General features: G+C 49.1%; 2 protein-coding genes and 1 long non-coding RNA gene across 5 annotated transcripts in view; 2 read left to right on the top strand and 1 right to left on the bottom strand.

The window, feature by feature from the left end:
* Window positions 1–14,910, top strand: part of SECISBP2 (SECIS binding protein 2) — a 41,993-nt gene extending 27,083 nt beyond the window's left edge. For all 3 annotated transcript variants that reach the window (XM_011948019.1, XM_011948018.1, XM_011948017.1), the window contains exons 11-17: window positions 2,190–2,356; window positions 3,367–3,505; window positions 5,076–5,229; window positions 5,937–6,157; window positions 12,650–12,804; window positions 13,238–13,430; window positions 13,976–14,910. In XM_011948019.1, the coding sequence (XP_011803409.1) occupies window positions 2,190–2,356; window positions 3,367–3,505; window positions 5,076–5,229; window positions 5,937–6,157; window positions 12,650–12,804; window positions 13,238–13,430; window positions 13,976–14,079 (1,133 nt within the window). In that variant the 3' untranslated portion in view covers window positions 14,080–14,910. The remainder of the gene's footprint in view (window positions 1–2,189; window positions 2,357–3,366; window positions 3,506–5,075; window positions 5,230–5,936; window positions 6,158–12,649; window positions 12,805–13,237; window positions 13,431–13,975) is intronic.
* A 1,946-nt stretch (window positions 14,911–16,856) lies between these two features.
* SEMA4D (sema domain, immunoglobulin domain (Ig), transmembrane domain (TM) and short cytoplasmic domain, (semaphorin) 4D) overlaps window positions 16,857–26,172 on the bottom strand; it is a 74,578-nt gene continuing 65,262 nt past the window's right edge. Inside the window, exons 17-19 of the mRNA XM_011948015.1 lie at window positions 19,016–19,225; window positions 18,703–18,800; window positions 16,857–17,696 (exon numbers count right to left, since the gene is read on the bottom strand). The gene's annotated coding sequence lies outside the window, so the exon portion shown is untranslated. The remainder of the gene's footprint in view (window positions 17,697–18,702; window positions 18,801–19,015; window positions 19,226–26,172) is intronic.
* On the top strand, window positions 17,178–22,384 carry LOC105516012. Its single transcript, XR_001002426.1, has 2 exons — window positions 17,178–17,427; window positions 22,048–22,384. It is a non-coding gene; the product is annotated as an uncharacterized LOC105516012 (long non-coding RNA).

The following is a 26,172-nucleotide window of genomic DNA, read 5'->3' as shown; positions in this document are numbered from 1 at the left end:
GTTGATCTTTTTTAACTTTAGTTTGAAAAACTACTTTCTTAGTGGTTGCTATAGGGATTACAATATACATGTTAGTTTATATACTGGAGAAACTTTACTCCAGTATGTTTCCATTTGCTTCCTCCCCCTTTATGCTATTGTCATATGGTACATCTAAATAGATTATAAACCAAACACTACAGTGTTGGAACTACTACTTTATACAGCCATATCTTTTAAAGAAGAAAAGGAATAAGGAAAAAAAATGTGTATTTCCCAGTTTCATATTTATGATTTTAGGTGTTCTGTATTCCTCTGGATTCAGTTGCCATCTTGTATCCCTTCTGGTAGTATTTCTTCTGGAGGACTTCCTTTAGTATTAGTGACACAAGCCATCCTAGCAACAAATTCTCACGGTCTTTGTTTGTCTAGAAATGTCTTTATTTTGCATTCACTTTTTGGAGGTTAGTTTTGCTGGATGTAGAATTCTTGGTTGACCACCCCATAGCTTATCCCTATAGCGAGTCTTCTGCTGGACTCCGTGCAAGTCCCTGCTGGCCTGGCCATGTCTGTTGCTTGACTATACACAACGGCAGCCTTATACTGGCCATGCTGCCTTGCCTTCCCCATTTGCTGAAATCACTAATTTAAATGATCACACTCTCAATTCAGCAAGCCCCTTATGGCACTGACAGGGAAGCTGCTGGTTTTCATAGCCTTGGCACCTGTTGAATGAGCCAAAGCAGAGCAGGGAGAGACTGGGAAATGCCTCAGACAGTAATGTCCAGACTCTACTGTTCTCACCTGAAGGCTAGTCATCTAAGGAATAAGCACTCTTTGGTTTGTTGGAACCTTTTGGTCACTTTCCAGAGGACTGATATGATTGTGTTTGGCAGTTCTGTTGAACTTCGTGGTTGTTTGTGGGAGGGAATGTGTTGATCTTCCTATGTTGTAGGAAGGACCCTCCTCAGGCCTATTGTCAGTGCTTTATGAAAAATTGCCTGGCAGTGGAGTACAGGAGGTGTGTCTAGAGATAGAGGGCTTGTGGCAGGTTTTTCAGGAGCCCAAGTGAGATGCTGAACTTGGTGTCATTGGGGACTGGGTGAGTGAGCACCTATGAGCCATACAGGGGTTTCCAAGAAGAGCTGAGAAAAAGAATAGTCACATGTATGTTTCAAACACCATGTGGAAACAAGGCTCCAAAGATGCAAGCAGCTGTGGTCACTAAGTCCAGAGCAGCCTGGGAGGCAGGTACAGTTGTCTTGGTTGACCTGTGCAGGTTACGTTCTGTGTTGCAGCAGTGAATCAGACAGGCGAGACTTACTGGGATTGCCTGATTGACGAGCACCAATTATTTTAAAAACGTGTTCCAAAATTAAAGGAGGGCAGGTAAAATACATTTGGAAAAATACTGATGATTGTTGAAGCTGGACAGTGGGCACAGGGGATTGTTTACCATTCTTTTTTCTTTGGCGTATGGAAATTTTCCAGATCAAAAAGTGAGGATAAAACTATATAGGAATTAACTGTTTTCTTGAAATAATGACTGAGATGGGAAATAGAACAGAAAAGGAGAATAAAATTGAACTGTTCAGTAGTAATCACAATAATGTATTGACTATATGGAGGGATTACCAACTGCCCATGATGAGATTTCAGAAAACATGTCTGGAAAACTCAAGAGAATTAACTAGAAATATTACTAGAATCTTATAGTGGCCTTATAAGGTAGCTAGATACAAGATACATATACAGAAACCAATAGGGCCAGCTTCTACAAAGGCAGTGTCAACTAGAAAAGGTGGTGGAGAGGGACGTGTTCACAGTAGCAACAGTGAGTGCAGACCACCTGGAACTGTCCTGAGTCAAAAAATGAGATCCATGTAGTATTAGACTGTGCTGAGAAACATGGGAGATCTGATTGCATGGATAGGAAGGTAGGTGTTTCTGAATTACTTGATACTTTTTGGGAATCTCATCCAAAAGATACTAAATTTCATTTGGAATTACTGCCAATGAAAAGAGATGTAATGTGTGCCAATGTGTAAGAGATTGTTTGACAAAGATGAGAAGGGTTGTGGGGACAGGCTGGGGGTGACTTGGCAAGCTCTGTCAGATACCCTGAGGCAGCCTCTGGGCGAGCTGTGGTCCAAGAGCTGGGTGGAGCGTCTGGGAGGTGACCTTGAGGCCTTTGTTCCACTGTGTTTCAGTTGGAGCAGTGCCAGTCCTTTCCAAAGAATGTGCGTCAGGGGGGAGAGGCCGCCGCGTGAGTCAAATGAAGACCCCACACAATCCCTTGGACTCCAGCGCCCCGCTGATGAAGAAAGGGAAGCAGAGGGAGATCCCCAAGGCCAAGAAGCCAACCTCACTGAAGAAGGTGTGTGGGGTGTTTCAGCCGAAGCGAGGTGCCAGAAAACTTAGTTTCACATTTCCATAGTTGTTCTCCCAGCTCTTAGATTTTTAGATTTTACGACTTACATTATTTGAATATGTTGTAGTAAAACATGTTAATGATACTTTTAACAAATGATCCCTCAGCCTCCCAGTCCGACACGTGAGGGACATGTGATGTGGGAAATGCTTTAGCTACCTGACAAGAAAGGAACATCTTTTATGCAGTGGATGGTTAGAAAACCAGAAATGGGAGAAGCTGCATTTTTCTTCTTCTTAGATCCCCTTTCATCCTACCCTAGCTGATCTGTCTGATGTTCAGAATCAGTAAATAATGCACACTTCCTTGCAGACCCTTTCAGGAGGACAGTCACAGGCTCCTCCAGTGAATTCCTTTTTTTTTTTTTTGAGATGGAGTTTTGCTCTTGTCGCCCAGGCTGGAGTGCAGTGATGGAGCGATCTCAGCTCACTGCAACCTCTGCCTCCCGGGTTCAAGCAACTCTCCTGCCTCAGCCTCCCGAGTAGCTGGGATTACAGGTGCGTGCTATCATGCCCGACTAATTCTTGTATTTTTAGTAGAGATGAGGTCTCACCATGTTGACCAGGCTAGTCTCAAACTCCTGACCTCAGGTGATCCACCTGCCTTGGCCTCCCAAAGTGCTGGGATTATAGGCATGAGCCATCTTGCCCAGCCTCCCTCCAGTGAATTCTCACAGCAGCCCTGTGGTGTGGGTGCTCAGGTGAGTGCTGAGCTGCAGAATTGTCTTCAGAGCTCAGGGCTCTCCTGTGTGGCTGCTCTGCATACCTCAGGAGGAACGTGCCACTCCAAAACCAGCGGGGAGGTTGGGTCAGCTCCCTAGACTCTGGGGAGCACTTGGCTGCTCTCAGGGCACAAATAGGTGCATTGCCAACAAGTTGAACTTAGGCAGTTTAATTTGCAGAAGAGCTTTTAAGTACAAGTATTTAGGCATTTTAATTGTTTATTTAATTTTTAAGATTATTTTGAAAGAACGGCAAGAGAGAAAGCAGCAGCGTCTCCAAGAAAATGCTGTGAGTCCAGCTTTTACCAGTGATGACACACAAGATGGAGAGAGTGGTAGTGATGACCAGGTTCCTGAGCAGGCAGAGCCCTCAGGTACCAACTTTTGTTTGTGCCTTAGGAATAATTTAAACGGGAGCAACTATGAAAAGGATGAGCTGTGCTGAGCAAACTTTCCAGGACTTGGCTGACGACTCTTGCTTTTGTGGGGAAAGTGGGTCAGCACTGAGCTTCCAGCTTTACAGGGAACGGAGGTCCCCATGGATGGGGCATGTTTCTAATCCCTCTGGTTCTGGGGTCTGTGAGGGACAGAGGTGAGGATCCTCCCTTCCCACCAAGTTTGATCTGTGTGATGCTGGATGGTCCTCTAACTTGAAGTGGTCATGAGAATTAACACCGCTAGCTGCACAGCTGCTTACCAGCAGGTATAGGAGACGTGGGGGCATGAACACAATTGTGTGTTTTTAAGTAAACTTCTTACTCAGTTAGATGTTCAGAAAAGTGCACAAATCATCAGTGTACAGCTTGAGGACTTTTCACGGCGACCACTGCATTCAGATCAAGAAGCAAAACGGAGCCCAGCAATTGCCTGCGCCCTCTTGTCAGAGGCCTCCCTAGGAGACCGTGCCTCATGGCAGCCCCACCAAGGGCTGTCGATGTGGCTCTTGTGCAGCTGTGTGTTGTGTGCTGCTCTCTTTGTCCCCTCTCCTTCAGCCTTGTTGGCAACATGGAGATGTTGTTTATTTTCATTACTGTGTAAAATTCAGTTTGACGAATGTACAGGGTTGCGGATGGGCGTTCAGTCATTTTCCAGTTTGGGTAATTAGAAACAGGGTTGCTGTGGACAGTGTTGTATGTGTCTTAAAGGACACGAGCACTCATTCCCGTGGGGCATTACCTGGGAGTAGAATTACTTGAGTAGCTCCTGCCCAATGGGTTTCTGACTGTTCTACCAGTTAAGGCTGGGGGAGGCTGAGAGTTGCAGGTGCTCCCCATCTCCACCAGCCCACAGGGCACTATCTTTTTCAACCTTGCCATTCTTGTGGGTGTGGTATATGTTTTTTCATTCCTTCATTTGGTGATCTGTTACTGCAATTGCATTTTGATAGTCAGTAGAAGTAACTAGTTGGGGACGGTAGGCTATCGCTGCATCAGATCTGGTGTGTTTAAACACACACCTCTTGAGTTTGTCATAGTTTAGATATTGGAGTTCAGCTCTTTCTAAAGGATTATTTCAAAAAGAAATGGCCTCAAGCATTTGAGAAAAAACTTAGAACTAAAAGCCTGTTTTTTAAAACTCCCTGATAAGACATTCTTCAGGTTAAATTTCAAAATCAGAAAATAAATTTGGCCACCTAACTGCACACTTAAAAGTGGTTAGAATGGTAACATTAATGTATATTTTACCCTAATAAAAGTAAATGCGTAAGTAAATTGGGGGGAGGCACACCTTCAGGCATGACTGCCTCCACCAGCTTTTCTGGTTTCCCCAGGCATCCTCGTCTGTTTTTGCTGCCTTCTGTAAACCTCTCTGCATGTTGTCTGTGGATGTGGTGGTTATGTGCAGGGACGGTCTGGTTGCATCAGTGAGACTGTATTGGGCCAGCCCCTCAGTGTGTGCACTGGGCCTCACAGATGTCTTATGATGACTTTCTCCTCCATGAAGGGCCAGAGGGGATGGACGAACCGATCTCCACTCCTGCGATTGAGGGCAAGTCTGAAGAGCCACCAGGCACAGAACTCCAGAGGGACACAGAGGCCTCCCACCTTGCTCCCAATCACGCCACCTTCCCTAAGATCCACAGCCGCAGATTCAGGGAGTGAGTGAGCCCCTGCCTGCCAGGGACTAGGGGAAGATGGAAGTGCTTCGGTTTAGTGTGGCATTGATACCTCCCATAAATCCTTGTTGCTGGACCACACTGTGCTTTAACCCTCATGGTTGGAAGAAGCCGGGTACCTGGTTAACACACATTCAGGGAGAGCCTAATCGTTGTGTCTGATTCCGCCTCTACTGAGTTTCTTGGGGGTGTTAATGATGGAAAAGGGGCCCTCAGTCCAGGTTTGAAGTCGGGGGAATGGATAGTGAAGTGACCGCGCATCATCTTTGGGCCCCTTTTCATGGTTTAATCTCTGTGTAATTTCTTAGGTGGCAGGATTCCTTTAACCTTGTGTGCTCACTCTGCCTTCTCCCCTGCCCACTTTTCTTCCAGGGTAGTCTCCCAGTATTTGTCTTTATGACAGGTTGATGCACAGGGTAGCAGCTGAGATGGGGACCTGTGGCAAACTATGGTGGGGGTCAGGGACCAGAGAAATTTGTCCCTTGTAGTTGGGAATGGGGGGAAGGTGCCCCAGTATTTACCTTCTGTGAAATTAAATCATCAGTAATTCCACAGTTCTGGTTAGTAGTACTTGTTGAAACGTGACTTCTTGTCTGATGCAATCTATGTCTCTTCTCCCTGGGGTGGGATGGGAGCAGTGCTGCAGTGTCACAGCCAGTGGCACAATTCCTGATGTCTGTTTCTTTCAGTTACTGCAGCCAGATGCTTAGTAAAGAAGTGGACGCTTGTGTTACCGACCTACTCAAAGAACTGGTCCGTTTCCAAGACCGTATGTACCAGAAAGATCCAGTCAAGGCCAAGACTAAACGTCGACTTGTGTTGGGGTTGAGGGAAGTTCTCAAACACCTGAAGCTCAAAAAACTGAAATGTGTCATTATTTCTCCCAACTGTGAGAAGATACAGTCAAAAGGTAAAGGCGCCGTGGGGTCCTGTGACATGTGGGCCCCTATGCGAGTGCCTAGTGTGCCCTCATGGTCGCCGCACACCTGGGTGGCCCATGCCACAGGCCTAGACTACTTGTTTTCTTTGTGGTTTTTGTTTTTATTGAGTAACTGTTTCCCAACTGCATTGACCATTACTAAGTACCTCTGTAGGGCAGGTGGGTCCTGTGGTCCTGCACGCCAGGGGGTCAGCCAGCCCACACAGGCCTCTGGCATCAGGGAAAGACATGCCTCTGTTGTGCAGGCCACTACCCTGGGGCTGGGATTGTCATTGGTGACTTGCACCACAGAGATGCTGTGCCTGGCAGCCAGGCATTACCTACCTAGGGCTTTCGTGTACTTGACATTTAGTTGTTCAGTCTGGGGTTGACTCATCTGTTTGCTTGTTACAGATGTGGCTTTGTCTAAATACTTTGCCATTTTACTTAAACTGGAATGTGTGTTTTTGTTTTGTTGGATGTGATATGCTGGGTCAGGTAACAGTGAACCCTCACCTGTGACATCTCATGTTTACCCCCTGCTTGTGCTCTCTTGGCTCCTGGAGGACTTGCCTGTCTGTGTTGTGTCCTTCTTGAATTGAGCAATAGGAGAACTGATAAGAGCAGAGTGGCATCGTTCATGGACACCTGTCCTTCATCTCCGTCTAGTCTAGGGAACACTCACAAGCCCCTCCCTGACCCCATTCATTTCTCCTGCAGTGTCAAATTCAACTTGATAGAGTCCCACTTTGAGATAATGCATCCACATCCTGGGGCTGAATCCTCAGAGATGATGTTTTCCAGTTACCATTTCATATCTAAAGCCTAGAAGTTTTATGACATGTCTGAGGCCCCTAGCCAGCAGTTCGTCCCTGTCCTAACTCACTATGGGTCCAGCATCACCACTGACCAGAATATGACAGAATGGATCTCAGTGACCCTCCCATCTGATTGTGTGCCCAGAGGCCTTTCCAGGTCATTGGAGAGGACAGGCCACATGCTTCCCTGGCTGTTTTTGTCAATATTGTACATGTCCCCAGCTAACGGTTCAAGTAGTCCTATAGGGTTTGTTAAGGGAGAGGCAGGTTTGGGCTCTCTCCCTTTCCTAGCAACTCCACCTATCAGCTCTTAGCCACATTGTGGGGTATTTCCTCCATGTCTCCATATAATAGGCTTGTGAGCTACGGCTTCACATGTTTTCAGTTTTAAGTATTTGTCATCTTCCCAATAGAGCAAAAAGACTTTGCTGTTACTTACCCTAAGGTATAGTTTAGGTTATTGTTCTTGTTTTGTGGTGGTTGCTTAATTTTCTATATACTTAGTATTAATGAAACCTCATGCCCTCAGCCAGCTGCCTCAGTCTCCCCTAAAACAGTTGGTTACACCAGGCATTCTGCAGTTTCATCTGCTGAAGAAACCTTCATTCCCAGCTCGCTGCACCTCATGCAGTTGCCACCCAGGGATACCCTTGGCTCCCACCCTGCTCTTGATAAGGTGTTGTTAATGGACTCCTTCTTGGGCTGCACTCTTGTTTTGTTGGAGTTCATCCTCCAGTGGTTTAGGAGAAAAGGATTCATGGGAGGCATACTTTAAAGCTCTTGCTTGAAATCTAGAGTCTCTGATCCTTGATCCTTTGTGATCATTTTGCACCCCCTGCTCTCTGGGGGTTCACTGGAAGTGCCTTGTTCCTGGGGTTACAGGATGTGAGACAGTTTGCATCCAGTGTCTTTGGCTCTGGGACATGTTGAATTTTTGCTTTGAATCCCCAACTCCAGTCACTGCCAGCTTTTCTTGGAACTATGTCAGGGTTGGGACTCCTGGACTGGTGTCCTCACATTACTTGTTTCCTGCTTCTTTTCATCTCTTTCTTTTGGTTTCATTTTCTGTTAGGATTTCTCAACCATATCTTGTAAACTTTCTGTATAATTTTTTACTTCTGATATTATTTTTATTTTTTGGGAGCTGTTTTTGTCCTCTGAAGATTCCTTTTTTTAGTCACATTGCTGTTGCCTCATGGTCGCCTCTCTGGGAATTTTAATGATGTCGAGTTCCTCTCCCTCCAGTGCCTCTGTTTCCGCCAAGTAATTCAGTCTGTTTGTTTTGACCTCTCATGGTGGAGGTTTTCCACAGATGTGCTCTGTGTCCTGGTTTTCTGCGCCTAGTTAAGAGCCACTAAATAGCCAACTAGAAATCTGGGTGTGTGGTTGGTGTTCAAGGCTGTGAGCAGTATTGAGGGTGATGATTCTCAAAACTGTAGCCAGCATCAGAATCACCCAGAGAGCTGGGGGAAACACAGATTCCAGAGTTTCTGCTTCAAGAGGTCCAGTGGGCCCAAGAATTTGTACTTCCAGCAAGTTCCCAAGTGCTGCTTCTGCTTCTCCAAGGAGTGCACTGAGAACTTCTGCTGTAGGATGATGTGGTTGGGCTGCTTCCATGTTGGAAGTGCCCCCAGGTGTCTCTGTCTCCCCTAGGGCTGGTCACATCCCCAAGGAAGACTTCTCACTGCCTACCTGGAGGGACAGGCAAACTTCACCCTGTGACCTCCATCCTCTCACCACCATTAGATGTGTGGTTCGTCGTGTCCTGCAAACCTGTGCTGTGCCTTACCAGAGGGCTGCAGCTGAGGGACTGGACACCGACTTGCCTCTTTGCGAGTGTTCAACCAGCCCTCTTCACCTGTGCCTCACCCTGTGCTGCCTATTCCCAACCTTTGGGGGATTCTGGGGTCCAGGCTGTTCTAGGCTTTTCTCACTGTTGGCTTAGGTTGGCTAGCTCAGTTGCCCATTTGCATTTCAGTTTCTGAAACTTTTCGCTGTTGTCTCTCACGTTCTCCCGTGGATTTGTGTCTTTAAAAAACAAAAAGGTGGAAATGTATGTACTCAGCCTACAGTCACCACCCTTTCTTGGAAGACGTCATTCCCCTTCTCTGCCTCTGCCAGATCATGGGGCTAGGTTTTTACTTGGTCAGCATGATGAGGATTTGTTGTGTACTTAAAATTCATTTGTTTTGTGGTTCCAACACGTGTTTGCTTTGAGGCATAAGGGACTTGATTGTATATTTTGTAAATATTTGCCAGATAAGATAGCCAATGGCTTGCAATCATCTTAAAGATAAAAATTGATGTATAGCCTTGAATTGTGTTGAAGTACTGTATTTGAGTGGCATTTTGCCTAATAATTCTGAACTTAGACTTTGAAATGGAAATTATCTGAGCCAAGCATCTTGCTTGACATAGGCTTTCTTGTGGAACTTCAGTAGTTGGCCCTTGCCACGCGTGCTTTCAGCTCACTAACAACAGGTTGGAGGTTGTTTGAGCAAAACAGTCTGGACTTTGCTGCTTGTATTGGGTGTTCCCAAGGCTACCACCAGGCTCAGTGATGTGCCAGGAGGACTCACACGACTCAACATAGAGTGGTACTTTCAGCTGTGACTTACTACAGTGAAAAGGCACAAAGCAAAAGCAGCAAAGAGGCACATGGAGTTAAGTGTGGGTGAAACCAGGCTCCAGCTTCCAAAAGTCACTTTTAGTGACGTCACAGAGGAGACTCTTACTATCCCAGAAACAAGTTAAGAGCCTGTGGGAAGTGTTGTCTACCAGGGATGTACATTAGAGACTCAGCGCCTAGGGTTCTGTTGGGGGCCAGTCACACAGGCATCCTCTGCATAGCACATACAAAATTCCAGACTCCAGAAGGAAAGCAGAACCACAGTGCTTGCACACCATGGAGACACAGTGAGTTACTCTTACCAGTTAGGGTGGTGGGAACCCTCCCAAAATCCAAGTTCACAGACCACAGCCAAGGGCCAACCTGGCAGGCGGTCTTGAGAGGATAGTAGCCAGGCCTATTCTGTTAGGGGGTTTCTGCACACTGCTCAAATAAATTCTCAGATCCACTCCCAGAGACCCTCCAGTGGAGACATGCATCTGATGTTAGGGGGACTTCATATGTCTTCCCTGACGAACTGAAGATAGATTTCACTGTCAGTGTATCTAAGGAACACGGAACACTCCACCCCACCTCTGCCCCATCTCGCCTTTTCCCAACCCATCCGGAACTGGTCTTTTTCTTCAAAGTTTCTATCCCAGGCAGCTGCCTCCTCATCACTTTGCAAATGCTTTGGGTAGATCAGGGGCAGGGGGTGGGCAGAATAAGGGCTGTGGGCTTAGAAATTAATCTCCCATCCAACTAGATGCAGAATGAGTTCCCCGTTTCCACGGTATGGTAGGACGTGCACTGGAGAAGTTTCTGTGTTGACATGAGAGGGTCGGTACGTAATGAGGTTCCAGGTGATACTGTGCTAATTGTAAACAGTTGTTGTTTCTTACAGTTGCTCTGTAAGGACTGGGTGAGTATCCTGTAGGCCAGGTGCCTGGCCTGCAATGCTGTGTGCATTGGTGACTCAAAGGCATATGCTGTGCCTTCCTCTGGAGACCACTGTATTCCTTCCCAGGGCGGTATGGGCATCCTCTCCAGGAGTTTTTATTAGCAGTTTTCTTATGAGGGAGGGTCAGCATCAGGAGCTTGACATTTTCTGTGAATTGTTCTTATTTGTTGCCCATTTGCTTTTGGGATGTTGACCTCTTTTAGATTGATTCGTACCTTTTTTATAAGTTAGCCCTTTGGGTAAGAGTTGCAAGTGTTTTTTCTGGTTTGTCAGTTTTGCCATACACACACAAAAAAAGTGGCCATGCAGAGACTTTAGGTGTTATATATTTTGGTATTGAACTTTTTAATTGCATCTAGGTATTGTGTTATTTCTCAGCTTTCCCACTCCAGTGTTTAAAAGGTTTGCTTTTAAAAATCTGTATGCCTCCTGCTTCCTTCATTTGTATATGTTTAGGTAGGATTTATTGTGGTCTGAGATGAACAGGATGGGCCCACTCAGTCCTCTAGTATCTTCTCCCTGACTTATCCGAAATGCTCTTCCCATTAAACTCCAGTTGTTTCTGGAGTCCATTCTGTTCATCTGCATCACCTTGTTTACACTATGGTACCTTTATAGTAAACTTTAATACCTGACCATGTTAGCCTGACATCTTTTTATATTTTTTCCATATTTTTTATTTCTCAATGAAATCCCGTCTATAGTAACTTACAGTATTTTAAAGCAGGGGTCCCCAACACCTGGGCTGCAGACCAGTATTGTCTGGGGCCTGTTAGGAACTGGGCAGCACAGCAGGAGGTGAGCATTACTGCCTGAGCTCTGCCTTCTGTCAGAGCAGCAGCAGCGTTGGATTCTCATACAAGTACAAACTCTGTTATAAACTGTGCATGTGAGGGATCTAGGTTGTGTGCTCCTTATGAGAATCTAATGCCTGATGATCTGAGCTGGAACTTCCCCTGTCTGTGGAAAAATTGTCTTCCACGAAACCAGTCCCTGGTGCCAAAAAGGTTGGGGACCGCTGTTTTAAAGTATTAGATTAATGTGGAGTTGACATTTCATCATTTTGGATCATTCTATCCAGGATCATAGGTGCCTTTTCATTTGTTGAGATTTTCTGTTGCGGGGATGGTTTAAAAGACAGGGTCTAACTCTGTTGCCCAGGCTGGAGTGCAGTGGCATGATCATGGCTCATTACAGCCTTGAACTCCTGGGCTCAAGTTACTGAGCTTACCTCAGCTTCCTGAGTAGGTGGACTACAGGCACATACCACCACTCTGGGCACATTTTTTTTTTTTTTTAGAGGTGGGATCTTACTATGTTGCCCAGGCCAGTATTATATTAACAGCGTGTTGAAGTTGCCTGTAAATCTTTTCATGTTTCTTGAAAAATTCATTCCTACTGACTATAATCTTGTGCTGCTGTTGTAAATGGAGTCATCTCTTTGATATATGCCAGCTGGCTGCTGAGTGAGTGTGTATAGACTTGTGCCACACCCCTTTCTGTACTTCTCATGCTGTTAGGAGTACTTCTCAGGTGCTGTTGGGTTTTCCAGGTGCATCACCTGCACATGGTACTCATTTCATCTCCTTCCTCTCTCTGATGCACCAGCCTTGGCTGGTCCCTGGCCCAGAAGCAGGGTCAGGGAGTAGAGGGTGGTGAGCCCTCGGGAGCCAGACCTATGCCTTCACCAGGGGTACAATGTGGGATAAGGAACTTAACCTTTCTGTGCCTCTGGTTCTCCATCTGTCGGTGAGGACACAGCATCTGTCTGCCTTTGGGATCTGGGGGAGGACACAGGAGCTAATAGGTGTGAAGCAGTTGATGAGTGGTCTGGCACATGGTAAGTTTCAGTAATACTAATAGTTAACTTTTCCTGTTAAGATAATACCAGCTGTGTGTTTTCTTTCCCAGTTTTCCCCCATATTTTTGGAGAGTTGATTCTGCAACCTGCTTTCTCTTCATATTTTCAGGGACCTCTGCCTTGAGTATAAAATCATAGATGGGTGTGTTGCTAAGAAAAAGCTCTTTGCAACCAGTATTAATACCACACTCCATGTGACGTGTCTTCCTGTCATTTTTTATTGTCCTTTGACCAGGTGGGCTGGATGACACTTTGCACACAATTATTGATTATGCCTGTGAGCAGAACATTCCCTTTGTGTTTGCTCTCAACCGCAAAGCTCTGGGGCGCAGTTTGAATAAGGCAGTTCCTGTCAGCGTGGTAGGGATCTTCAGCTACGATGGGGCCCAGGTGAGCGCATAGGGCACAGGCCTCTTCAGTCACTGCCCGTGGGAGGAAGTGGGGGCAGGTGGTCAGTGTGGGCTTGCCCACAGAGCAGCTCCAGAACCTCCAGTAGGCTGTCATTGAGGAGAAGCCACCACTTAGGCGGGACCTTCTTATAAAAAGGTAGCCTTTGTCTCCTTGACAGCATGGGGTGTCTGGTTCTGAATTGAGCTCTGTTCTGGGCTTGGTGCTGACACAGTGGCACCTCAGGCAGGCCCAAGAAATCGGCCTAGCCCACTCTTCCCTCTGGGGCAGCATCCCTGGTACCCATCCATAAGCATAAGGTCCACATGACCCCGTGTCAGCCCTGCTTCTCTGTGGAGGGTGCCATTGGTGAGTTGGAGGGACCCGTGTCCTCTGTCGCTGGGCTGTTACCTGTGTGCTCTCACTTGTGCCCAAGGATCAGTTCCACAAGATGGTTGAGCTGACAATGGCGGCCCGACAGGCGTACAAGACCATGCTGGAGAATGTGCAGCAGGAGCTGGTGGGAGAACCCAGGCCTCAGGCACCTCCCAGCCCATCCACACAGGGCCCCAGCTGCCCTGCAGAAGATGGTCCCCCAGCCCTGACAGAAAAAGAAGAGCCACACTACAGTGAGTGCTTAAGGGAGAGTCGTGTCAGGTCGAGTGTCCTCTAAGTTATTTATTGACTTTAATTAGAGTCCCCAGGAGGGCAGCTTGATAATGCTGCAAGACCGGCTGAGTAGCAGGGCCCAGTAAGTCCAGCTGAGACTGGCTGTAATAAGGCCAGTCCATTGCCTAAGAGGTATTATCAGACTTTTGCTTGTCAGAGGCTGTCTCAGACTTCAAGTCAGATGTCTCTTGACAATGGGTGGCCTTAAGGATAGCTATACCCAAGACAGGCTTGGAAGGCCAAGTAAAGGTTCAGTCCTCTCCTAGCCCACCCACACAAGGCCCCAGCTGCCCTGTAGAAGATGGCCCCCTAGCTTCTGTTCACTAAGGGGCAGCCTGGCCCAGCAGGCTGAGAACAGTGAGTGAACGCCTGCCAGGACACCTCTGAGCACCCTGAGCTGCTGGGCAGTGGCCACAGACTCCCTTGTCCATGCGGCTGGTTTTCTGACAGGAGTCTTCCTACTGGTTGATGCCTCTTCCTCACTCGTGTTGTTTTCTCATTTTAGTTGAAATCTGGAAAAAACATCTGGAAGCATACAGTCCATGTGCCCTGGAGCTAGAGGAATCCTTGGAGGCTTCAACCTCTCAAATGATGAATTTGAATTTATGAGAGTTCTTGCCTGTGTATCTGTATTTTGGGTAAGGAGGGGAGGTCTGAAAAAGACTTTGGGGCTTTGTCTTCTTCTCAGTTTTTCATGACAATGTAATTTGTGTAACTGTTGAATCTGGAAATTGATCAGCATTAAAGGGTACATGAAGCAGTATCTGTAGGCGTTCAGTGCTGCGGAGCCTGTTAAAGGTCGCTCAGATGCGATGTGCAGGTGTTAATCTTCTCTAAAAGCCTGGTGACACAGCTCTGGCTTTCCGAGCACACTGTGGATCTGGAAAGTACTGGAAAATGTGATACTTAGAATACTTCGGCTGCTAAGAAAACTTCTTCTCCATTGCAGAATAGCTGAGCCAAGTGAGTGAGTTTGCAGAAAGCAGGTGGTGAGCTCCTGCTTGCTGGAGGTGGCCATGGAGGGCCATTCCCGCCTGGCAACAGCACCGTCCTGCAGGGAGCCACTTGGCAGAAGGATGCAGGGCTACTGGTGTCAGAGCAAGAGGGCTACCGGGGAAGGGCCCTTTCTCAGGGGATGTAGCTTTTTTAAAAGATTTGGTAACACTTGGAGGATTTGCTAAAATGAGCCTCAGAAGGGAAATTGGTTTTCTAACCTGTGACTTTTTGAAGTGAATTATTCCTTTCAGTCTTTATTTTTCAAAGAAACAATGTGTATTGAAGTACCTAGATTTGTTTGATAATCAACAAATCTTTCCTTTTTAAATGAACATATTCTGAATGTGGTTTCTGTCTTAGGCCAGGAGGACAGAGTTTACTTTCATATTTTCCCTGTAAGTAAGAGGGCTTATTTATTTTAAATAAAGAGTAATTATTAAATTTCGCTTCAGACTCTGGTGATTTTAGGCTTATCAGTGGTCTCTGTCTTCCTTGATCATTCCTATGTCTTAATTTATCCCCTTTGGACAGTCTAGGCCCTGAAATAAAAGGGGGCCGCGTAATGGGGATTCTGCTATCCCCAGCACTCCTAGGTCTGGAAGTAGTGATTGTCAAAAGCCTCCAACACTGCACAGACCTGCCGGGGCCAGATCCTGGCTCAGTCCCGACCTGCGCTTGCGTTCTTCTCACCACAGCCAATGGCAGGAAAGAATCTTCACTGCTTTTTGCTTGTCAGGTAAGCAGGGTATTGTTTTGGCTTTGAAAGTGCTTTTAATTGAATTCAGTCATGCCAATATTGTACCTCTGAGAAGTGGCCTGTGATGAGCAAATAAAATTGGAATAATGAGTCAGAAATGACATGCTATGGGCAGGGCTGGAAATGTGACCAGAGGTTGGTGTATGAAGGCACCGTCCGCCCTGTCATCTGTGGAGCTCACAGTGACCAGTGTGAGCCTTGCTGTTCTTCACACGTTCTGAGCTGTTTAGACATGGGAAGTAGATGCGGTCAGTCAGGCCGTCAGCAGTCCGAAAGCAGTGAGTCATCTCCACCCATTTATCTTTCAGGGCAGTCAGCGGGGCCGGCAGGAAAGGAGAGGTCTTTCCTGCTTCCTCCTCCCCTCATCAGTAGGTAGCAAGTCAGTTGTGGTAAGTTTGAAAATAGGAGATTATTTGAGAATAAAAGTTCCAAAATTAATTTGTGGGGAAAAAGACAAAATAGCTATCAGCTGCACTCAACAACTAGAATTTTAAAATTTGATAAATCAAAAAGTTAAAGATCTCTACAGAGATGAATTCCTCTGCTCAAAGCTCCTTTTTAGAGCTCTCTAGGTGTGTGATGTTTGTTTTGCTAATCTTAAGATAAAAGCAGTTTAAACAGAGTGGGTAGGCTTTTCAACATTTCATGCAGCTGCTGAGAGCTTTCCTTCTGGGACTAACCAGACTCTCGGCACGTGGTTGCCCGGTGATGCTGTCATTTTCTTGGCAGTGAAGGACTCCAGCTGAAGCCACTGCTGCAGGTGACTTCAGCTCCCTCAACGTGCAGATGGTGGCGCATGAAGCACGCAGCTCTGTGCCAGGGGTGCTAAGTACAGTCATTTAACTGAACAATGTACAACTCTCTTTTTACTTTTCCAGCAAAGACTCAAAAATTGATTCTCATAACTACATTTCCCAATAGAAAACTCCACATTATGAAAACTTCAAGTATGTAATTAATTTGCTAAGAGTGAAAGTGCTCGAAATCCAGACTTTAGAAGATACAGAAAACAGCACCAAGAATATAAGCCCAAGGCCCTTCACTCAGCAGTTTGTAGTGGTTGAAGCCACACCCAAAGCAAGAACCACAGTGAGCTGATGGATATTTTACAGGAAAACTTCACGTTATGAGTGTGATAGTTCTGTGAGCAAGACTGGCATCCTTGGCTGGATGGGCAAGCACACACCTCACAGGCGGCTAGGCCGCTTGACTCGGGGTGCGGAGGGGGGACGTGTGGAGACAACCAGGGTGTCTCCGGCGTCTTCAGGACACCTCTGTCGTGCTGGACCCTGAAGGAATTAGCAGGCGATGTCTGCTGATCCCACACAAAGGCTGTTACAGAACTCGTCCAGCCCCAGAAAGAGGGGATGCAAAATAAGTCATTGTCATACTGCTGGGAAGACCCTCAGTATTTGCTAGGATCACCAGACGGGTGCAGCTTGACTTTTAACAGAGGCTTTGGTTTTATGATAGACATGAAAACTGTCATTCTACAGACAAGAAGAGACGTGTGTATAAGATTAAAGGCTGAGCAGGTTAGGACAAGTTCATACACACAGTGACAGTCTTCAGAGATACAGCTTTAATAATTAGAGACTTGAAAGCAGGTAGAACAAAACACTCATGAGACTCATTCCATTGTCAAGAAATTTAATATGGCACCAGGAGATTTGCATAATTGACCTGTTTGGCTTTCTGCGACAAGCTCGGTGTCCTGTTGCAGAAGCTGAGCATTGACAGGGGACAGAGGCATAAACTGCAGCGCTTGATAAAACAGAGCCCAGGATTCTGAGATTAGTGAAGAAAACACAAAGACTTGACAGATGCACTCCCAGATCACATCTCACAGTCATTCAGGGTTTAAGGCAAGGCATTTTTGTGTGGAGTCTCACCTTTTCTTGTCCCAGTCATGCATCTTAAGAGTTCCTTGGCTAAGTCTGCAAGTGGGAGAAGCGGCAGGCTTGATTTGCATCAATAAAAGCAGCGATCTGTGCTGGCCATGCTAACCCTGTTGGCTGTTAGGGGGTGGGGGCACTCTGTAAAGGGGAGTCACTGGGACGGTGTAGGATCAGCCTTCAGAGCCTGCTGCCTGACCCTAGAGGAGGAGCCTGCGCACATACTGCTGTGTTAGTTCACGAGCAGCTGTCGAAGCCTGTTAGCCATCCTGGTTACCTGCTTGTGCCAGACAGAACTTCCCGTCCCAGGTAAGCACCTAATTTTTTAAGTCTTAGTTCCTGTCACAGGCCCACTTGGGTTCGGGGCTTCTCCACCGCCCCGTCTCTGGGAGGTACGCATCAGGTGGTAGCCCAGTGGCTGTGTTCAGAGCAGGTTTGGGCAAGACAGCTCACAGTTGCGGGGGACCAGGCCTTCTCCGGGGGTGGCTGTGGTCAGTGGCAGCAGGGTCTGGTTGGGGTTGAGGTCGGTGTCAGGGACTCCTTCCTGGTGGCTACAAGGTGTCCTTGCTACAGCTTTCCTGAAAGAACAATGTGGTCTTTGAATCCTTGGCAGAACGGATGGGCCTTTCCTGCTCTGCAGCCCAGTCTGTCTCATAGCCCATCCCAGGCAGAGCACTCAAGGCCTCAGCCCCCTATTGTGGTTCCCCTCCTTGGGGTCTAAAGATCCAAACGCCAGGAGTGGTTCTCCCCTATGTGACGGGAAGGCAGAGCAGCAGCACATTCACTCGACTCCCAGGTTGTGCTGGGAGGGAGGAGGGCTGGAGAGAGGGAGACTGTGTGTGCTGAAGTACAGAGGATCAGCTGTAAATGCCCAGGCTTTGGTGGCAACAGTTCGGTGGGGCTGCTGGCAGCCATGTAACCCACACACTTTAATGCACTCATTTGAGTGCTGCAGACCCCACCCTGGGTGGTAGCACACACAGTGATGAATCCCTGCCTTTGCCTTCTGTATCAGCTATTTGGGAGCCAGGGCTGAACAACTGTGTCTCCGTGGGGAGACAGGGAGCCTCTAGGGAGCCTAGCCTGTCTAGGGAGCCTCTGCCCTGCCGCCTGCAACTTCCATGGCGTAGCCCAGTCCCTGCCAGGGTTTAGCTCTGTAAGCCACTCCCCCTGACCCCTCCAGCAGGTGCCGCAGGTGAGGCATCCCGCCAGGAGCTACCTGGAGGGTTCCCCACCTGTCCAGGTTTCCTGCTCTCCTCAAAGTAGTGACTGGCTGAGTGCTCTGTACAGGGGGTAGGGTGGCCATGGGGGCCCATCTAACCAGACAGCCCCCACCTGTGAGTCCCTCCCTTCTTCAGTCTCCTTTAAGGGCTGGGGCCGGATGCCCCTTGATCTGCAGCCTCAGCAACAAGACATGGGATTCCCCTCGCAGGGTTGCAGGTTTCATAAAGGAAACTGCTCCAGGGCTAAGAGGGAGCAAGTGGGGTCCATGCTGAATGGGTCCCTGGAAAGATCCACCGGATGTGGCAGGTGCCCTGCCCCCGGCTCCAGCCCTACTTTCTTTGCCCGGCTGCAGCCACGTACCCACGCCTTCCTCCAGCTCTGCATCATCTGGTCATGCTCCCCAGCCACAGCCCTCCAGGCGGAAAGCTCTCTGCTCCACTTCTCCTGGTGGGCCACTTCTGGAAGACAAGCAGGGTCCTCAGGCCATAGCTCTGTGGGCCTTTATGGCACCCTTGATGCCCACTGGCCACCTTTCTCAGTGGAAAGCCAATAAATCCCAAACCCAAAGTGCCACCGTGCAGGCATGCTTTCCAGCATGTTTTTTTCAACTGCCATTGTAAATAGTGAAAAATCACCTCCTAAAAGGGTTCCAGTGGGCATGGGAATCACTTACCAGGTCTCGTCACAGCAACCTGCACCTTCGAAGTCTCGTTCCCTGCTGAGGAGATGACAGAGCAGCGGTACTCGGTGCTTTCCCTGATGGTGTCCTGCAGCCAGCTGAGCGCATGGGCCCTGCCATCGGGCAGTGCATGGGTCTGCACAGGGACACAGGTCTCCAGAGCTCGCCCATTCTTCTCCCAGACAAAGTGAATGTCTGCAGGACCTGGGGGCACAGACCGTTTCTACCTGAGTCCACATTTAGAACCCAAAGCAGCTACCCCACGAGGGGGTAGGGGGTGACTTCTGTTGTCCCAGCTGGGCCGGAAGTGACTTGGGACAACTTCCAATTCAGTCCCTGGGACTCCCCTGGAGGTGGCTTCCCCATGGCCAGCGGGAGCCTTGGCCTTGGCCCCCGTCCTGTGGACTTCCTGCTCTTTGACTTTAATTGCCATTTTTCAAAGTACACCTGTGTGGCTTGTGTCCCCGAGGACCCCCTTTCTCACAGCGCTGTGCTGGTTTCCTGCAGAATGCTTCTGGGCCTTGGAACAGCATCCCACCTCACCCTGGCCCTGCTGCCACACACGTGTCCTGTGACCACATGAACAGAGACATCCCAAAGGCTCTGCCATCACCAGGGCCACAGCACAGAGAGGCCCAGAGCTTGGCCAGCTGTGTGTGGAGGGGGCTGGGCCAGTGTGGGGACCATGAGGGCCTGTCTCTCCAGTTGAAACACTGGATCCTGGGGCAGGCTTGGAGGGGAGCACATGTCACAGGCTGGAGGGCTCAGACCCTGCTAGGGGCGGGGCCGGGCCCTGCAGAATTACACTAGGACCGCCAGTGCAGCACATCCAGGATGGGCTTCCAGCCTTGAGCATGGACCCTGGGCCTGACACTGGCCACTTCTACCCCAAACCTCTGTTGTTTTTTGGGCTTTTGATCTTAATTACTGAAAAAAGTAGAGAGGCCAATTACTTCACACACACTCAGTCTATTGCGCCCTACCAGAGTGGAGCCTGCCCGGCCGGCCTCAGCTTGTCTGTGGGAGAGATCAGGAGGGTGGGCGAGGCAGGGACGTTCCCCTGTGGCCCAGGCTGCCTTGCCTGAGGAGGCCAGCCTCGTCCCAGGGCAAGAAGGCGACATGGCTGACCCTGAGGGCTAACCCTAGACTCCGTATTTGTTCCAGGTGGCTGGGGTGGGGTTGTGAAAACCAGAGTGTTGGGGGTGGGGCGGGGGTGCCCATAAGCAAGGTCTAGTCATCAGGTCACATCCCGGCCTTCCTTGCTTGTGAAGTCTGTTGGCCCTCCAGGGTCTGCTGGCCATGTTGGGACAGGCACAATTCCCTGTCCCTTACTGAAGGAAAAACAAGCACATCCACTTTGATCTGCTTCATACACTGGCTTCCACTCAAATGCGGAAAGGGTTGAGGGGGGCCATGCTCCCACTAAGCTCCAGCCCCAGAGGTGCAGACCCTGGAGCTGAGCTGGGATGGTGGGGAGGGCCAGGCCAGGCCCTGGAGGGCAGGTGACGGGGTGCAGATGCTCTTCTGTCTCCGAAGCTCCTGCTTACGGTGGGGCAGGAGAGGCCGGCCAGCCTACGCTGCTGCTTCTGTCTCCCACAGGTGCAGCCTGCATCAGGCCAGGCACCCCAGCAGCGTGGACCGGGGTGACACCCTCCCACCTCTTGCTTAGCGACCTGGCTCCCTGATCAGCACCTGCCCTTCCTCAAGGCCCAAGTGGGCCATGGGCCACCTAAACCAGCGCCGGGCATGGCCTCTGCTTGACCATGACACCTCATAAGAATTGGTCTTTAGAAGTTAGATGCGCCCTAGATGCCCATCAACCTTGGAATGACAAAATGAAATGTGGCTTCGTGGAGAATGTTCAGCAGTGAAAAGGAAGGAGTTCAGAACACTGAGCAGGAAAAACAAATTCCAGAGCCAAAAGAGTCCAAAGTACCTGCACACACAGAAAAACTGGCCTTGTTCTCAGGTGTGGGGCAGGGGTGCATCCAGATACAGGTATTAAATGGTGTGGGAGGACCCACGCTTCCCTCCCTGGGCAGGACAGTGGTGGCCAGAGAGCTTTTCATTTCTGTGGCACATGCTGGATTTTTGAAGAGAAGAGATGGCCAGTTTAATGAAGGTGACTTTAGTAATGCATTTTCCCTGCTTGACTGACTATGGCATCTGCTCACCTTTGTCCAGTCTCTTGGTCAACAATTCCCCACTGTCCAGGATCATCAGAGAATGCTCCTCCCAAGGACTTGACCAAGCTCAGACTCTAGCTGGACAATCCTAGGAAGGAGTCCCAAGGCAATGATGGGCCCAGTGAAGCCCTGTTTCTATCAGTGAGGAGTTAGGAAATGTCCAAGAAGGGGGCCGCAAGTCACTCATTCCAAGTGCCATCGAAGAATATTCAGCAACACAGAAAAATACTGTTACGTGAAAGAATAGGAGTGTGTGCATATATGTACACACCCGTGTATACATGTGTGAACGCAGATACAATCTTGACCTAAAAATGGCTGGGATGCTGGTGGTAACTGCCTCTGGATGCTTAAATTTGGGATTGTTTAAATTTTTTCTTTATACTTCCCTGGAGTTTCCAACCTTAAAACAAACAAGCATTGCTTTTATTATAGTAACTTTTTATAAAAGTGTTATTTTGAAGGAAACATTCCATAAACTCAAGGAAATTTGGAAGGTGCTCCACAACTGTTTTGCCTGGCGGCCCATCTGGCCCTGGCCTGGTAGACAAGCCCTTGTGAACAGGTTTGGTTTTTGTGCATAATTAAGACAAAAAAAAATCTTAACACTATAATTTGTTTTTTCCCCACTCGAAATGTTTTGGACTCTAACCACAGATAACTCCATGTATCTGTCTACAGATATAAGTACATATTACATGTCTCTATATACATCTAGGTGCCCATCAACTAGATAGATATTCCCTTCCCCAGCTGATGGGCATCCAGGTAAAATCTCATTTTAAGAAACAGATTTTTTTGAGTTGTTACGATCAAGTAACAACACTTTTCTTGGAACAGACAGTGAAGTGAGTTCCATAAAAGTCCAGTCTCCTCCCTCATGTGACCTGCACCAGGAACCACCCAGGGGACTGGAGTCACTGAGTCACAGGAGCCTCTGGAAGGTTCTCATGACCAAGCCCTTGAGACTAAGCATCTGGGTGGCCTGAGCTGGATTGGATTCATCACCCAACACCCCATCATGGGACCACTGACAGCAAAACCCTCAAAGCTCTACACTCTTGGGGTGTGAGTAGAAACAGACACATGTGCTTACCACCGCTAACATGAGGCATCGGTAAATACTATTTCAATATGTGCTTGATCATCATAAGACATTGAAGATGTTAAAGAAGTACTTACGTTCCGTGTATTCCTTTTTAAACTATCCAGCTCTTTCTGAATGCATGAGAGAGAGGGAAAGTGACAGTTACCATCAGTGTGCAGGGCCACCCCATCAGCACCGCACCCTCAGCGGGACGGGGCAGCAGCTGCAAACCCAAGTCTGTCCCATGGAGGCCTGCTGGGGAGCTCCTGGAATCCTGGGCCCCCAGTGGGGAGCTGTCTTCCATCTCCCAGCAGGGCCCCCTGAAAACACCACTGGTTTCTTGTTTGGGCCAGTGCTCCAAGCCCCCTAACCATCCAACCCTGTTACCTCAAGAGAGCAGCCAAGCTGGGGTGCTACTCCCGGATCACCCCCTTGGCCTCTGTGGGGTGGGGACAAGAGGCTGGCCTGACGCTGGGAGGCTGCCACCAACCTGGATGTACCTTGGCTCTTCCCAGTGGCTAGCCAGGTGACACTGGTCGCACCCGCAAAGAAGGGAAGTTGTCATGGCTTAGAAGGATCTAGGGTAGAGGTCCTGAGGACAGATGCTTCCCCCTGGCCCTGCCTGTCACTGCAACCCAGTACTTTTAGAGAATTAGCTTAAGTTGGAGGCAAATAAACTTTAACTGCTGTGGCAGATGCCGTATGTAACAATCTCCCTCTTGCAGCTGGGACTGTCGTGAGATGACTGATCACCTTGGTATAAGCAAGGGCCAGGTTTATCCACCAGGGCTGGGTTTATTACAGCTACTCAGGAGTCAGGGGAGGCTGCCGGCGACCTGGGCTCCAGCAGTCACCTCAGCCTGTCGCTGGGGCACCTCCCACCTGCTCACCCCCACCCCAAGCCTCTAACAGGGCCAGCTGGTGCCAGGACCACCATGGCTTCAGAGCTTTGTGGATGTGATCACAACATGTGGAGCTCATTCTACTCTGTGACAAACCAGGTGCCCCCTGAGCAGTGGCCTTGCCCTGAGGAAGGCCTGGAGGGGTGGTGAGGCATCCACCCAGTGACTGAGTTGCTTGGGCCCATCCTGACAAGTGTCCCCACTGCCATCCCCTGCAGCACTCCTCTGTGTCCTCCCACCATCCCCATGCTTGTGGCCCACTCCCACCTCAGGACTGGCTGCCTTGGGGCCAGCCCATCTCCCAAACTCACATCCAGGTGGCCATCCTGCAGCTAACGGGGCAGCCGGGCACATCCCCAGAGGGGCCATTCTTTGCACACGGTGCTGGCCGCTGGCCATCATGTCTTTCATGATGGGACTCCTGGCTTGTCCCTGCCCGTTCCTGCTGCCCAGGCCTCACCCTCACTCCCACTCCCAGTCTCTTTTCCTCAGGATCCCACTGCTTCCCTGGCCCATCTCTGTGCTCTCTCCTTGGGGCAGGGTCTTTTCTAATCCTGGCCCTGGCCCTTCCTTCCTCCCAGACTCTGGGGACCCTTCTGGGGACAAAGACAGTGCAGCTGGGGTGTGCCCTGAGGCCCTGTTGGTCATCCTTTCTGTCCTCTGTGGAAGTCAGAGAGTAGCCAGGTGTCCCAAGAGGAGGGAGGAGAGAGTGAGACCCCTGCCACACAGGTAGCAATTCTGACAGCTCCCTTCTCCGAGTCCTCATCTCCCTGATAGTCACCAGGCTGACGCAGCCTAACGTTTCACTCAGGTAGGCTCTGACCACTCAGGGCACTGGACCAGCCCCAGTGCTTCTGGAAAGCACCTGTTTATGCCTGCCACTTACTGGCCAAGTCGCCTTATCAATGTGGGCAGGAATTCTGAACTTCTCTGCAAAGGGACCTGAGCAAGTACCATTGAGGCACCTGCAGGCATTGCCTGGCTCCATGGGGGGCCTGTGGGAAGGCACTACTGAGGCACCGAGGGCATTTCCAGACCCCAGGTAACCAGACAGCTGTGCTGTAAAGGCACGTGGAATTATCACAGATAACAGAAGAGACATGGACAGCTTCTGGTGAAGCTGCCTCATCTAACATGCTAAGGACCTCAGATCACAGGGAGTTGATAGCACTGCCTTGTCCTGTCCAGCAAGGGTGGCCCAACACACAAAGCCAACTAATTCCCAAGACGGCCGTGGCCTTTCAGGAGAGTCTGAAACAAAGTGAAATGTCACAGAGCAGCTGGAACACACACATGCGTGTCAACAGGCCACTGTGGCCACTAGGAACGGGGGCCCTCTCTGGATCTCTGGGCCTCTCAGAGAGGCCCAAGGGCACCTTCTGCTGCTGCCCTCTGATCCCAGTGCTTCCAAGGTATCTGATTTCTAACACTGTAGTTAAAACATAAAAGGCCATCCCAAATCCAAACATCCAAATGCTGCCTAAAGTATGGGGGAACCATTATTAGCTTTGAAAATGACACGAGTCTAAACTTGACATGGATGATAGTCCTGGCAGGGGTGAAGGCAGGGCCCTGACAGGGTAAAGACTACACTTTGGTTAAAAAATTATATCGATCTATTTCTGTGTGTGCACACTAACGTACAAGTGCATGATCTGTATCTGCATGTATACACAACCCATCCACCATTCATCTCTATCGATCCTTATGTTTGTATGCCAGATGCACTATGTGCTGGCACACGGGTGGTGGGGTTATTTTTTCACCCATCTGTATTCCCAATGATCCATGAGGAACTTGGGTTCATCAGTTCAGAGGCGCAGAGCTTGGCCACATGCTAACTTTATTCCCCCGGCTCCGGAACGCTTTCCTCTCCTTGTCAATACACGTGCTCCTCCACTTTCCACGGGGTTGCATCCCAGTAAACTCACTGTGAATTGAAACGATCCTAAGTCAATAATGTGTGTGTGTGTGTGTGTGTGTGTGTATGGTTGTATATGTGTGGACGTGATGGTGTGTGTGGTGTGGTGTGGGTAACGTGCATGTGTCTGGTGTGTATGTGCTTTGGTGTGTGCAGTATGTGTGGTGGTGTGTGCGTGTCAACAGTGGTAGGACTGGTGTTTGTGTGATGTGTGTGGTATGCTGTGCTGTGTGTGGTGCATGTGTGAGTGGCTGTGTTTGGTATGGTGTGTGTGGGGGTGGCTGTGTTTTAGGTGTAGTGTACAGTGTGTGTGGTGTGTGTTGGTGTGTGCACATGTGCAGTGAGTGTGCATGGTCTGTGTGTATGGTGTTTGATGTGTGTGTGGTATGATTTGGTGTATGTGATGTTTTGTGCTGTGCATTTATTGTGTGCAGGCACATGGTACGTGTGTGTTGTGTGGTGGACATGATTGTGTTTGTGGTGTGGTGTGCGTGTCTGTTGTGTGGTGTGTGTGTTATGGTATATGTATCATGTGTGGTGCATATTGTGATGTATCTGTATGTATGTGGTGTATCTGGTATGTGTATGTGTGGTGTGTGGTGTGTGTGTGTGGCGTGTGTGGTTGGTGTGTGGTGTATGGTTGTGTGTGTGGTATGGAGGGGGTACGGTGTAGTGTGTGATGCTGGTGTGTGGTGTGTGGTTGTGTGTGGTGTGTATGGAGGGGGTATGGTGTGTGTGTGATGCTGGTGTGTGGTGTGCGTGTGGTATATGTGGCATGTGGTGTGAGGGGGTGTGGTGTTGGTGTGTGGTATGCAGGGTGTGATGTGTCTGCTCTGTGGTCTGTGTAGTGTGTGTGGTATGTGTGTCTGGGATGTGTGTGCTGGGGGTACAGTGCGTGGCATGTGTGCAGTATGTGTCATGCTCGTGTGGTGTATGTGTGTCTGGTGACCACACACAGAATGAATCCCTTCCATGCCTGGTACTCTACTGTGCAGGCCCCTCTGCTTTTCAGGGCGTGGAATGTCTGCTCTGTGGTCTGTGTAGTGTGTGTGGTA

This window comes from Colobus angolensis, unplaced genomic scaffold (assembly GCF_000951035.1).
Source record: "Colobus angolensis palliatus isolate OR3802 unplaced genomic scaffold, Cang.pa_1.0 Scaffold272, whole genome shotgun sequence".
Classification (NCBI taxonomy): Eukaryota; Metazoa; Chordata; class Mammalia; order Primates; family Cercopithecidae; genus Colobus; species Colobus angolensis.
Note: the sequence above shows the minus strand (reverse complement) of the source record. Positions and strands in the feature narration are given on the sequence as shown.